At 31.9% G+C, this 15,141-nt stretch overlaps 1 protein-coding gene across 1 annotated transcript in view; it reads right to left on the bottom strand.

Annotated features, from left to right (window-relative positions):
- LOC124425084 (protein kibra) overlaps window positions 1-15,141 on the bottom strand; it is a 57,577-nt gene that overhangs the window by 26,675 nt on the left and 15,761 nt on the right. Inside the window, exons 2-3 of the mRNA XM_046964910.1 lie at window positions 8,199-8,308; window positions 8,006-8,100 (exon numbers count right to left, since the gene is read on the bottom strand). Of these exons, the coding sequence (XP_046820866.1) occupies window positions 8,006-8,100; window positions 8,199-8,308 (205 nt within the window). The remainder of the gene's footprint in view (window positions 1-8,005; window positions 8,101-8,198; window positions 8,309-15,141) is intronic.

Raw genomic sequence — 15,141 nt, 5'->3', positions numbered from 1 at the left:
TTTTCTCTCTTTTCTCCACAGGCTTCTCCACCGGAGCCCGTAGAAGCTTCGTGAGAGGGGCCGGGAGGGCCGTGGGGTGACGCAAAGGGGGATTCAAGCGGACGGGAGACATTCCAATCTCCCGTGGCAAGCAGCCGCACGCTGCTGCTCTTGCTTCTCTCCTTCCTCTTCGCCCTTTCATTCGCTCTTTCCTTTGGCTCCGTCGAAGGAGTCACCGTCCCCTAAAGTCGGCCTACGCCACACGCTCGATTTTACCTAGAGATATCTTCTTTCTCTTTCTTTCTTTCTTTCTTTTTTTCTTTCTCAACTATGTACACATAACTATCTTCTCTTCTCGTCTTTCATTTTCCCTTTACCGGACTAAAGCCTAGCCACTATACTTTTCATATCTTCGAATAATATTCGCAATAGGGATGTTACAAGGAGTTTGTTACCAGTCGCGATGGAGAAAAAAAGGTAACATCCCGCGGGACATTTGGAATTCTAATATATTCTCTCGTTTATCTTCCATACGAAATTATGATGTTACGTGAGTCAATCATTTTTCTTTTTTATTTATTCCCTTTTTCTTTTCTTTTTTCTTTTCGTTTTTCTTTTTCTTCTTCTTTTTTTTTTTGAGGAAAACATAAACAATACGATCGTCTAACGGTCGAATCATCGTGTAAAATGGTAACGAAGGATGATGTCTCGCTGCGGGATGTCGTCAGTCAAGTACCCACCCACGTCATCGAAGAAGTCGGTGTAAACAAAATTTGGCCGATGCTCGTCGATGACGATGTCAATGACTTCGGCTCGAGTCTCGAACCGTTATGATACGTTCTCTCTCTCTCTCTCTCTCTCTCTCTCTCTCTCTCTCTCTCTTTCTCTCTTTCTCTCATCCCGTCGGCAAAGGAGCTCGCACGGACGTACCGTAAGCGCTATTTTCAGCGTGGGTAATGTCAGAGATACATTTCGGTATCTAATGCACTTTCCTCGAGCATGCACGGCTACATTCGCAGAAGCTTTGCCAGAAACCACGCGTCCCGTCGCACTACTCTACAACCGACTAGACGTTACACCTGCCGGTGAGAGATTTAAATTAACAGCAGCAGCAGCAGCACGAGCCGGTTCCTATTTCTAGACAGAGACATTCACAAAGTTGCTCTCCCTTCGTTTCACACAGTTTCGTCGTAACTTCGAGAACAAGAACTTCGTTGTAACCGGTCAGTTACGAGGAATATTGTATGAGCTAAGAAATATCTAGAAAATTCACTCTTTCTTTTCTTTTCTGTTCTTTCATTTCTATCGTTTCTTTCTTTTCTTTTTACTTGTTACTTGTTGTAAATTTTAAATAAAATTCAACGAGCCTTTGAACGTTGCTTACCTTTTATAAAAATATCAATTAAAAAATAATAACGATCAGTTATTTAATTCATTTTTTGTTACGATGATATTTAATATTATATTAAATATTAATTATTATTTGTTAATGTTTTTAATTAAATTTTTATAAATAAAAGATATACGTGGTATTTGTTGTTGATTTACTTTTTTACTTCACGCCATACTCCAGTCTGTTTCTTTTCTCAAATTTCACGAAAGAAATTGTGAAAATCTTTTAAATGAAATATGCAAAAGAAAAAAAAAAGAAAAAGAAATGATAACGAGCAACATTCTTTTCAATCCTTCGTGAAAATTCTTTCCGTATAGTTAACAAGCAAAACAATTTCGTATTAAAAATTTATTCGTCATCATTATCATCATCATCATCATCATTATCATTATTATCATCATCATCATCATCATCATCATCATCATCTTTGATTATTCATTGCATTAACGTTTTATATTACATCAAGAATAACGTGGAAACCGATGAATTTATTTGTTAATTTACGATATGGCATCGATTTAGATAGGGTTTTATCATAAAATAACGAATGGAAAGGATCGAAATGAAAAATAAGAAGAAGACTAAAAAATTATTTAGATGATCTCGTTATCCTTGAAAACTCGTAGACTCTTTTCCTGTTGGTAATCGATTTTGAATTTATTCGCACGTTAAGAATCAAAAAGATTGCCTATGCAATGTAGGTATATATATATATATATATATATATATATATATATATATATATATAGAGAGAGAGAGAGAGAGAGACATATGTATATATATACAGGGTGTTTCATCCAACTAAAGTATTTGAAATAGATTAATATATATTTTTTATTACGATAATAACTTAAAAAAATACGAATTAAACAATATTATATGATCTCAAGCAATATTAATTTTTTAAATAATTTTGAATAAGAAATTAATCTACGTTCAGTTAAAAAATAATTTGTTTCAAAAAATGTTCTATATCGTTCGAATTAACATCGATACATTTCATATACGACAAAAATATCCTACTTAGACGTATTGCGATTACGATAGTCATTGAAAATAGAAAAAAATAACATTCGAATTCAATAAATATATTCAAAAATGTATTTAAATGTGTTGAAATGAAAGGTACAACATTGCGATGAGAAAAAAATATGTCGATTGAAAACAAATTTGATAACAATCAAAATATTTATCTCTTTCTCTCTCTCTCTCTCCTTCTCTCTTTGAATAAAATAACTGTCTATCCTTTTTTTTTTTTCAAATATTTCTTTAGATCTTTCTTAGACGTTTCTATTTTTTTTTTTTTTTTAGATCCTTTTTCAAAAGTTCTTTTCAGAATTTCTTTTTAGATTATTTTTTTATTTTCTTCTTCTTCTTCTTTTTCCACCGTTAATTTTCTTTTTCACGTCGTCAAATGAGAAACGATTATATTTCAAGTGCTCGAGTTAGGTGAAACACCCTGTATATATGTATGTATGTGTAGGCGGAGGTGGGCAAAAATAAATGACAATTAAGATTCCTCTCGCATCTCGAGGGTCCGTCGTTGAACGAGGAGGGGTGCATGCGAGACTAGAAGGAAGCAACGAACGGCTCTTCCGAAATACTTTCGTCGGATCCAAGCCAGACATTCTCTAGCCGCATGGCACGAAATCCAAAGAATTCTTGGCTTGCAAACATTTTCGACTTGGAGATTGCCTCTCTCTCTCTCTCTCTCTCTCTCTCTCTCTCTCTCTCTCTCTCTCTCTCTCTCTCTCTCTCTCTCTCTTTCTTTCTCTCTTTTCTCTTACACTCCGAACGAGGACTTTGTCCCTACCGACTTGCGACTTTTCCCAAATTCTCTGGCTCCAACGGTCGGTGTGTTTTTTCGACTAAACCCCCGAATTCCTTGATGTCTCGAATTCCTTCGGCAAAATTCCATTTGCGATTAATTGCCCGTACCTTGACGAATCTTGTTATGAACAACAGATGGAACGATCATTCCCCTCTTTATACGTTCCTTCTTTCTGTTTCGAATAAACGTCCAATACGAGTGTATTCGTTGTAGTGATAATAATAGTAATAGTATTAGTATTCGAGGATAGAATTACAATTAGTCGAAGCATTAATTAAATTGATTTAATTATCATTAGGACGTGTGTATAATACTTCTTAAATGTCTTCGCGGATTGAATATGTAATCGTTTCATTTCCCTTATTCCTGGAGAAATGCAAATAGGAAAATTTCATTATTTACTTTCAGTAGCAAAAGTTTTCGTTAATACATATATACGTATATATATGTATATATATATATATATATATATATATATATCCCCGAAATAACGATGAACGTTTAAATAAAGAGATTCGTTCTCTGAACTCGTAACTGGAAATGAAAGAACGCAACTACCAAGGTCATTATGACGTCTTCGCAAAACCAATTCTAAACTTTCGAAATTCCTTGGAATCGAGAATTACGTTAGCGTATTCTCACGTGTCGCAAGATGAAATGCGTCTGATGCGAGGAAACGACTGCAGTGCCGACAACCGCGACGATAAAACGATCGAAATAGATCTTTGACAAAACTTCGATGACGTTTTTCGTATAAGCGTCTATATATTTATTATACATTTGGAATAAATAATGAAATAAATTCAGAAAATATAATAAAATAAAATGAAATTAAATTAAATGAAATGATATGATATGAAATGAAATGAAATGAAGATAATATTAAATGATGTAAAGAACGAAAAAAAAAAAAAAAAAGAAAAAGAAAGAAAGTAAAACCTCAACAACATAATGAAAATAATCGAAATATTTCTTTAATAAAACTTCGACGAAGTTTTTCGTGTATAATAAGCTTTCCGTGTATAAGCGAGTATATATTTATGTACATTGAAATAAATAGGGAAATAAATGGAAAAAAATAAAATAAGATAAAATAAATTAAAATGAAATGAAATGAAATGAAATAAAGATAATATGAAATGATATAAATAACGAAAAAGGAAAAAAGGAAGAAAGTGAGAAATAAAGAAAATGAAACATCGAGGAAACATCGGCCAATCGAGAATTCCTCGTTTATCATTCGAGTAAGTTGGTAGCGATAAATCACGAGTCGAGTCACGTTGGACGACCCTCGACATTGTGACCGAAACAATAAAATTTCACGTCGAGCGTCAGCGCGACAATGAACCGTTAAGGGTTAAGAGATCACGAAAGATTTTCGTTCTCCCCTCGAAGAAACGGCAAGTTCACGAACCATGCGCATTCCGTACGGAGCACACTGTAAATCCTACGCGATAAGACGAAGAGAGAAAGAGAAAGAGAGAGAAAGAGACAGATAGAGAGAGAGAGAGAGAGAGAGAGAGAGAAAGAGGGGGGAGGAGATTGAATTACTAAAGATGATATTCGATCGTTTGATACGAAAGAAAAATTATATTCAATATTATATCATTAAGAACTCAATATATACGATAATATCCTTTCTTATAACGATTATCGTATCCGTCTAATTATATTTTTGTTTAATGATGATATTCTGTTCCCTTCCTCTTTACATAAATTTTTACGATAATGAATACATCGTATAACATTGATTCTCATTGAACGAAAAATCAACGGAACAATCGAAAATATTGTCAATCCTAATATAATGATATAAAAATCAAATGATAATTTTACATATTAGATTCTATTTTTAAATTAATTTATAATCGTCGTTTGGGACTTTTATAATATCGATCGAAACGCTTGAGTGTAACAAGTACGAAAAAGAAAATAATCGGATAACGTAAACGAAAGATCGAACGTATGTACGTAACGTATAAGGCGTGATAGAAATATAGCGCATAAAATGAGATAGAAAGAGAATGGAAAAAGAAATAAAAAGGAGGAAGATGAAAGCGAAGAAAAGGAAAAAGAGGAAGAAGAAGAAGAAAAGGAAAAGAAAAGGAAGAAGAAAAATCAAAAAAGAAAAAAGAAAGAAAAAAGGAAGAAGAAGAGAAGTGGAGTAGATTACGTGGACTTGGTAGAATGACATTGGTTCCATGGATGAGGTGCCACTAGCTTTAAGTCGCGGGTTATCTATCTACCTCTTAAAGAATGACGAAGATAGAGAGAGAAAGAGAGAGAGAGAGAGAGAGAAAAAGTTGGAGGAGGGTCGAAAGGTGGAAAGAGAAGAGGATATAGAGGAGGGAAGGGCCATTTGCATCGGAATGCAAGAGCGGAGTGAGCGAGTTGCGCTCGCGAGAACGCGTGCACGCAGAAGAGAACCCGAGAGCGGATGCAATAAGTGCAAGTGAGACCGAACGATCGGCCTTACGATGGTAGAAAGAAGGACAGGGATATCCTCTACACATCGCTCGCTCCCTTACCTCTTCCAGTCATTACTCGAAGATCGAATCGAGATCTTTGGTCTCTTTTTTTCTTTTTTCTCTTTCTCGTTTCTCTCTCTCTCTCTCTCGCTCTCTCTCTCTTTCTCTCTCTCTCTATCGATCTATCTTTTTTTTTCCTCCTGACGGTGCGGTTTGCCCTCACGAAGAACGCTCGCAGCTGTCGACGAAACGTCTCCTCCGACTTGCAACGTCTCTCGAAATGTAAAGGCGCGCGCCAAAGTCGATCTCGAAAATCGACGATGACATCATGCGAGCAGTATTTCGCCCGAAATAAATATACCGTACATTGGCATTCCTTCTCTCTCTCTCTCTCTCTCTCCTCCTCTCTCTATATCTCGAAAAATCATTTTTATTTCTTTTTCTTTTTCTTTTCCTTCTCTTTCTCTCTCTCTCTCTCTCTCTCTCTCTCTCTCTCTCTCTTTTCCTACTGAGAAAGAAAGAGAAAGAGAGAGAGAGAGAGAGAGAGAGAGAGAGATTTCGACTAATCTGAATTCTCGAAACTACTAATCTATATCGACTATCTTACATCCTTTTTCAATCGTGATAAAAAATAATCTATATCGACTATCTTACATCCTTTTTCAATCGTGATAAAAAAGGAATTCTAACGAGCTCGGGTATTTACGTTCGTTCTATCGTATTAGAGTTATTACATCAACATTAGCCAATTAGCTAATTATTCATTAGATTTGAATATCATTCGGAGCAGCAATTATATTATATAACATAACTTTATAAATATTCATCTATGGAAGATTATATTTTCAAGGATACCGTGTGTGTATGTGTATGTATGTGTATATATATATATATATATATATATATATATATATATATATATATATGATAATTAAAACGAATAAGTTAACTGGAATAAAAAATTCTTTACCTAGTGCCATCATTTTAATTGTTAATATTAAAGAAAATGTTATTATGAAAGGATCGCTATTATTACGACGTCATGTATAGAAATGAAGCATTGTTAATTGTAGAGAATTTCTATCATCCGGTCGAGAGGACTATTGTTACTATTATTATGTAAACTAGTATTATCCGATGTAATATATAGAAAACTAATTGTTTATACTTAAGGAAACAACGAAACAGATACGTAGAAAAGGAGAAAAGAAATAATACTTAGATATCCGACGTTTTGATATTCAATAAAATCGATCGATAAACTTCTTCTACTTTTCCGAGATCGTAAATATATGTACGATATATTTACGAAAAGTCGGAAAGAAGAAAAAGAGAAGAAGAAAGAAGAAGAAGAAGAAGAAAGAAAAGAAACGAAGGAAAAGAAATAATAATCAATTAAAAACGTAATAAACAAAAGATAAGATTAAAAAAAAACAGATATAAGCAAAAAAGAATATATATAAATAAGAAGAAATAAATAAGTCGTGCAGGAGGAATAATTATAAGAACGAGAGAGAAAATAAATGAATGTCACTTATAAATATTCGATAAAATTAATTTCCATTGATATTCATATCGAACGAAAACAATCTCGTTATTTCGATTTCGATTGATTTCATAAGAAGAAGTTATTACCATTCGTTTGAATATGACTAAATATGTCCTAGTTCGTTTCGTTTTAATTTCGTTGAAAAGACATTAACGCATCGGGAAGATACGCATCGGTAATGGGGTGACAAGGAGGAGGGATAAGCAAAAACGATTTAATCTCGGTTAGGGATAATCGTCCCAACCGGTGTTGTATGAGAGTATGCGAGGGTGCACCGAGTGACCGGAAGTAACATGATTTCTCACGGAATGACTTCCTGTCTACGCGGCTCCCACCGTCTCCCATTTAAAAGTCCACACGACCCCTCTTTCGTCTAAATAAATTCATGCTGCGTAAGGTTCATCGGCATCGAGATCAAGAGGCAAATCCATAAACGCATTGTCAGCAACATCCTGAACGAGCTCGAAGCTTTGTATTTCTTCAATTTTTTTTTTCTTTTCCTTTTCAATCACATTTATTTTATTTTATTTTATTTTATTTTATTTTATTTTTCTTTTTTTCTTTTGTACTCTCGCTTTTCCATTTTCTCTGGGGATTCGTTTTTTCTTTTTGTTGTTTTAAAAAAAACCATACAATTCTCATATGAAGGACAAAATAAATATTTTCACATATAAGCTGAGAAGCTGAGAATAATTTTTCGATCGATCAATATAAAAAAAAATGGAAAAAGAAAAATCAGAAAAAAGAAGAAAAGAAAAAAGAAACAAAGAATTTAGAAAACTCACCTCAAGAACGTCCTGCGCTGTTTGAAGGTATTCCCGTAGCATGGCCTCTTGTATTGCCCGCCATTCCTGCCGCGGATCCTCGAGTTGAGTTGTTTCTGAAATTAATCAAAGAGGAAAGAATTATTAAATGGATTAGAACCGATCGACAATATTTGAACGTACATAATCCGAAAATCCGTTTTTGGAAACTTACGATTGACATGATTGATGTAGTAAGCACCCACGTGTTTGTCATAGGCCTCTTCCCAGCCAAGAGGGAGCTCGTTTCCGATACAATCGGCGAATGTTTGCGGCTTTGTAAATCTGTAATAAAAAGAAAAAGAGGGAAGAAATAGAACAATCCTTTCAAAAGAAAAAAAGAAGAAAGAAAGAAATACTTATTCTCTTATTCTCTCTCTCTCTCTCTCTCTCTCTCTCTCTCTCTCTCTCTCTCTCTCTCTCTCTCTCTCTCTCTTTCTCACTATACTTTCTAATTTATCGGAGGGAGGATAAGATTCAAAATTAATAAAGAAACTAAAATCGATAGATTGGACAGTCCACAAATAAAAAATATATCTTTTCTTCTTCTCACAATAGACTGTAAAAAGCATCGTTCGACCACGTTCCCTTCCTTTGGTATATACGGAGGTAATCATATCCGACCTTGCCCGACCTTCCAAGTTATGAACGAAAAGGAAAAAGGAAAAAAAAAAGAAAAAGAGAAAAAGAAAAAGAAAAAGAAAAAAGAAAGAATGAAAAGAAGACACGGAATTCCTCTTCGTCTACCCGTCACGTGTTTCATCCTAATTTTATTCTCCCGAGAGCGTGCTCTCAAAGAAGAAAAAGAGAGAGAGAGAGAAGCATAATTTAACTGACAATGAGAGACATAAATACCTATTTAACTTGTACATTGTAGATCAATCCAAAATAAATAAAAAGAAGAAAAAAAGGAAAAAGAAAGAAAGAAAGAAAGACAGACAGAAACGGGAAAGAGAAAATAGAAAAAATATCGAACGATTAGAAGTGCGAGTAAATAAAAAAAAAAAAAAAAGAAAAAAGAAAAAAGAAAAAAAGAAACAGAAAAAGTTTTACATTAGGGGAGCCAGCTACAATGTTTTGCTTGACCATGACATATGGTTGTCAAGGTCACTGTTCGAAGAAACAATCGAAAGATTTTAACCAACGTAGTTCTCGTTGTTTAGTAAATAAGTTGTTAGAAAAAAACAAAAAAAAAACAAAAAAGAATTTTCATGAACATTTTGTAATATTCGGAAACGATCTAGATAATTACATACGTTTTATAAAATATATTGTTAACAGATTCATTTCTTTTTTTTTTTTTTATTTATGTGTAATAAATAGTAAAAAATCGTAAGAATGGGCGGGGATTATGGCCTGGGTTGCGTCTAGACTGAGAAAAAGATTTTTTCCTCGAAACTCAATTATTTTTTAAAATAATTTCTCGAAGATCATATATGATATATTTTCTCAAATATTAAATGGTAAATTTTTCGAAGAACTAACTAACGAATCATTTTTCACATTTAGAAGATGGGCTGGGTTAAGTTCATTTTTTTTTCAGGCTAAGGATGCCCCGCCCACGTATTCGATTTACTACACATACAAAAAAAAATGAATTGGTTAAGGTATATATATGTATTTTTATAAAACGTACACGGTCACTGAAAATTAAACAAAATTCGTGAAAATTCTTTTACAGATAATAGCATTTCATTACAATAACGAGCGACAGCAAAGAGACCTTTTAATAGTTACACAGAACGGTGACCTTGACAACATATGCCAAGGTCAAGGTCATTGAGAACAGGTTCTCTTAATCTAGTTTTATCAAAAAAAAAAATTAACTCTCTCTCCCTCTTTCTCCCTCTCCACCTCCCCCGCTCTCTCTTTCTTTTTCACTCACAATGATACGTGTTTTTCATATACATATATTAGAAAGATAAGGATTCTTAAAATTTTCATTTGAAAATAGAGAAAGAGAAAGAGAGAAAATATTTGTTGCTCATTTAATTTAAAAAATCATTAATTGATAAAAAATATATTAAAAAATATTACCCCCTATATCGAAACTTCGTTATATTACTATTGTTCATCTGCTTTAATACAATAATACAATTATTTATTTAATAGTTAACATATAAATTTGACGAAATGTATTTCATTGAAATATATATAAGTCGTTTAAACATCTCGAAACGAGTTAAGACGATGCATTATCGCGTTCGTATACATACGTATATGTGTGCGTTCGTGCGTACGTGATCGCGCGCTTGCGTGCACATAGGAATATGTTTATACATACATGTATGTATGTGTAGATAGACGAGTATGTGTCAAAGCTTAGGAATGAATGTGTTTGCATGCGCACACGCACGCGTATAAAAAAGTATAGACGCGTGAATAGCACGCGTGCGCACGAAAGATTCGCCGATGCTACAGGATGCGTTTCGGAATGCGCTGCCTCTCCCCCTCGACCTCCTACTCCTCCCCCACCACCATACGCGTTACCTGCACGCCGGATGGGCTCCTCGGTTTCCGGAAGTGCTCGCACATAAGCGTGCGCACTCACACACACACACACTGTTTTTTTGCATCGATATATGTGTATTTGCACGTATGCACGAATAGCAGCTGTGTATATATGTATGTGTTCGTAGATATATATACGTATGTATGTATATACGCAAGAGAGAGAGAGAGAGAGAGAGAGAGAGAGAGAGAGAGAGAGAGAGAGAGAGAGAGAGAGAGAGAGAGAGAGAGAGAGAGAGAGAGAGATAGGTAAAACAGACGATATTGATCGCGCGCCTCGCATATGGTATGTTCCCTGAGGCGGTAGGGTTCTTAGTCCCCTTTTACCTTTACCTTTTACCTACCTACGAACTTCTTAAAGGTTCTTACAATTTTTCACGCTGTAACCGACCCGAAATTCCAAGAGAATTCCACGATAGAGTATTCGCTGCCGCCGCGATAACGCCAATGTCCATCGATTTATTTTCGAAAAATTAACTCGCGAAATTATTTTCAATTCGTATCTAATCAGACAGAGAGAGAGAGAGAGAGAGAGAGAGAGAGAGAGAGAGAGAAGGAAAGGGAGAGAAAGAATGTGTAGCTTATTTATTTTAATCCTTTTCAATGACCGACAAAAAATAAATATTATATATATATATAAATAAATAAATAAATAAATAAATATATATATATATATATATATATATATATATATTATATGCAATAAAAAGAAAATTTAGAGGAAATATTATGAAATAACTATAATTGAAAATGTTAACAATTTAGATAATTATTCTGTCATTCTCTCATATTCCGAGAAAGAGATAGAAAGAGAAAGATAAAGAGAGAGAAAGAGATGAATTTTTATTTTATATATGTTCTATAAATAAGTGTGAATAAACTGTGTACATAGAGGATGATTAAAATGAAGTTAATTAAATAAGAAAAATGAAATAACACAGGTAATAACAGAGAACTATATATATATATATATACGTATATATATATATATATATATATATATATATATATATATAAATATATATATACGTATATATATATATATATATATATATATATATATATATAAATATATATATACGTATATATATATATATATAAATATATATATACGTATATATATATATATATTTTTACTTGTAATGATAATAATCGTATAAATGATATAATAAAAAAATTTTTATTCTGACGATAATAAAATGAAAAAATTATGAGAATAAAACGAATGATAAAGTAACGTAGTAAGATCGATTCCTTCTTTAATTTACGAACGTTAGAACGTCTTGATAGAGAATAATCTTTGACAGCTACGTCAGAGTATTACGTTGTCGTTTAAATTACACGCTTCCATTTGCTAGTGTATAATTAATAGATACATAGATGAAAACAATTAATTAGATCGTCCTTAATTATGTAACGACTACTATTAACGCAAATGTACGTACGTATGTATTGTACATCTGTCTACGTGCACATACAAATAGACATATATGTAAACGTGCATTTAATTTTCAATAAAATTCTATATTTGTGAAATTTGAAAAAGAAAAAAAAAAGAAAAAGGAGAAGAGAAAAAAGAAAAATTGAAAATTGTTCAACCGAGAGAAAAGAAAAATATCCATGATCCAAATAATCGAATAAGAAAAATTTTCTTTTCTTTAACGCCGAGTAACATTGAAATGGGCACATTCATATATATATATATATAAAATAAGACAGATATATATATATATATATATATATATATATATACATATATCTGTCTTATTTTATTTGTTCATCGACAAAAATAATTCAATTGTTATTAACAAAAATTATAAGCTAATTGATAACTATAAGTTACACATTATATAATATTAATTTGAAGATAACAAAAAATTGTTTATACAAAATTAATTTATACGATCAAATGAAAACTCTGACATCTATTTTTAATAACGTATCAATTCTCCCGAACAACAAAATGCTTATTATTACGAACGTGAGAGAGCTAAAAAAAAAAATAATAATAATAATAATAAGGAAATGTAATGCGAACGATTACATATCGACGTAACGAAGAATATCAACATCTGACGTAATAATAAACATGTAATGTTACAGATAGATCGTTATAAAATAAGGACAAGTTTTGTTACTGCATATGTGTATACGTTCATGATCCACGTGAATATAATTACATGTATACTCATAGGTTTATATAGCTTCAGAAGGTAAAGAAAAAACGTGACCTTTGAAACAACGACGGTATTGTTGCATAGAATTCCAGAGAGAGAGAGAGAGAGAGAGAGAGAGAGAGAGAGAGAGAGAGAGAGAAAACTCGTGGCTCAGGGACAACAATTTTCAATTCCATTCTTGCTACGTGAATCACGATTCTAGTAGCGTGCCCTTGGCCTTACAACATTTCTGCCCTACTACTGTTATAACAAGGTGCGACTGAGTGCGTAAATGTATATACATACATACGTGTATGTATATGTTCGTGCGTGCATAAAACATACACAAGTATGTATGATGTATCTGTGTATGTATATATGTGTGTATATATACGTGTATGTATGTATATATATATATATATATATATATATATATATATATATAAATTTTCAAATAAAGGACACAGTGAAACAGAGCCGTAGGCGGAGGGAGGAATCAAATGGTGAATCGACGGTAAGTCAATATGACGCTGATATGCCAAGGTTATTAAAACGACTTAGCGAGTTCACAACTCGACTCAACGAACGTAAAAAGTTACGCGTAAATAATACGTATGTATGTTCGTAAAATTTTAATACCTTTCAAAATTATTCATATTTTTCTTCATGTCGATAAATAACTATTTCTTTATGCCTCAATGCATTCCATATTTTTAGACAGATAGATGTTATAATATTAATCGAACTGATAAACCGAACTGATTAACTCCGTCGAATAATAAACGAAATTGATATAATTATAAATGATGTTCTTTTTTTATTTTTATAATTCCTTTAAAAAAAAAAAAAATATATATATATATGTATGTATTAATAAAAATGTTTGATATTACATTTAATCTTAGAATTTAATGAAAATATCGTAAATTAGAAAATTTACAGATAATAATAATATTTGAGATTACAAAATTTTATTTTTATATTATCAGCCATGAAGATTGAATGATTAAAATTATATGATAAATATTGATAATTTTGAAATATTATTATTCGTATAAAAGAAAAGATATTTATTTCGCTTTAATAATATAATAATATTTATGTATAAATGAAGTTCGATAATAAGTTAAATGATTTAATATTAAAGAAGTAATTATTAAAATATTAAAATTGATTTAGTTGTAATTGATTAAATAAAAAGAAAAATAAATAAATAAATAAAATAAAAAATGAAAGGAAGAAAAGATAAAAGAAAAGAAAAATCATGTTGAACGATACACTTGACAATCAAATAAAAAAGGATTCATAATAATTTCTAATTTTAGACTAAATAAAAAATGTAAATCAGGAATGATAAATTAGTTATTTCAATATTCTTTCGTTCTATGGAATGAAACGTGTAAACCCATGTCCCTAGAGAAACTATTTCGCTATTGACTCGCCAGAGTGGAATTTGACGGTGGAAGGAAATAAACAAACGTTCCGCTTGATTTCCTTTGCACTGAAATTCCACGTAGATTTCGTCATACACGCCTTCGGTGTTCCTTCCTCCTCCGTCGTTTTGTTCGTTTCTTCGCATATCTTTTATCAGGAATGTAATAAAAGATAAAAAAAATTAAAAAATAAAAAAGAGTAAAAAAAAAATAAAAAGAAAAAGAAAAAGAAAGAACGAAAGAAAAAGAAAGAGACGTAACTAAGAAATTTCAGTCTTTTACACATTCCTCCTATCTTTACACACATTCATACCCTCGAATATTTTCGCGATGATTACGATGTAAAGTCTAGCCGACGTCTATACATATATATATATGTATATGTATATATGTATATATGTATATATGTATATATGTATATATGTATATATACATATGACAGCAAACACGTAAATGACGTTTATCGAAGAAACACATTCTTTTATCTTTAACATACGTCGTGTCACTCCAAACCTTTTCGAAAATTTTTCTTTTTATTTTTCTATCTTCGATCTTTACACTTCATCATGATACATTTTATAATGCGTTATTTTTAACAATTGCGTATAAAAGAAATTTAATTCGATCGATAAAGTGTACTTTTAAAAATAAAAATTAATTTGATTTCACGGAGAAATTTTATCGATAAATCTTTTATAATCGAACTAAAATTATTATTTATAGCCGGATTCGATTTAAAAATTATCTTAATGACTTTTTCTTCTTCTTCTTCTTCTTCTTCTTTTTTTTCTTTTTTTTTCGGAGAATTCGTCAAGATTATTTAAGATTGATATCAATTCGATTAAGGTATATAAGTGTATATGTATTTGCATGCGCAGAAGCAACTGAAAGTGTAGATATTCAATTAATGCGGAAGGAACGCGAACAACGTATCGTAAAAGACTGACTCATATAAAAGATGATGGCTTTTGTTTCGTTATTTACAATATGTGTGATTCCAATTCGACTCAGACTTTAT

The sequence above is a fragment of the Vespa crabro genome, chromosome 6, assembly GCF_910589235.1.
Source record: "Vespa crabro chromosome 6, iyVesCrab1.2, whole genome shotgun sequence".
Classification (NCBI taxonomy): Eukaryota; Metazoa; Arthropoda; class Insecta; order Hymenoptera; family Vespidae; genus Vespa; species Vespa crabro.
This window is presented reverse-complemented; position numbering and strand designations above follow the sequence as displayed.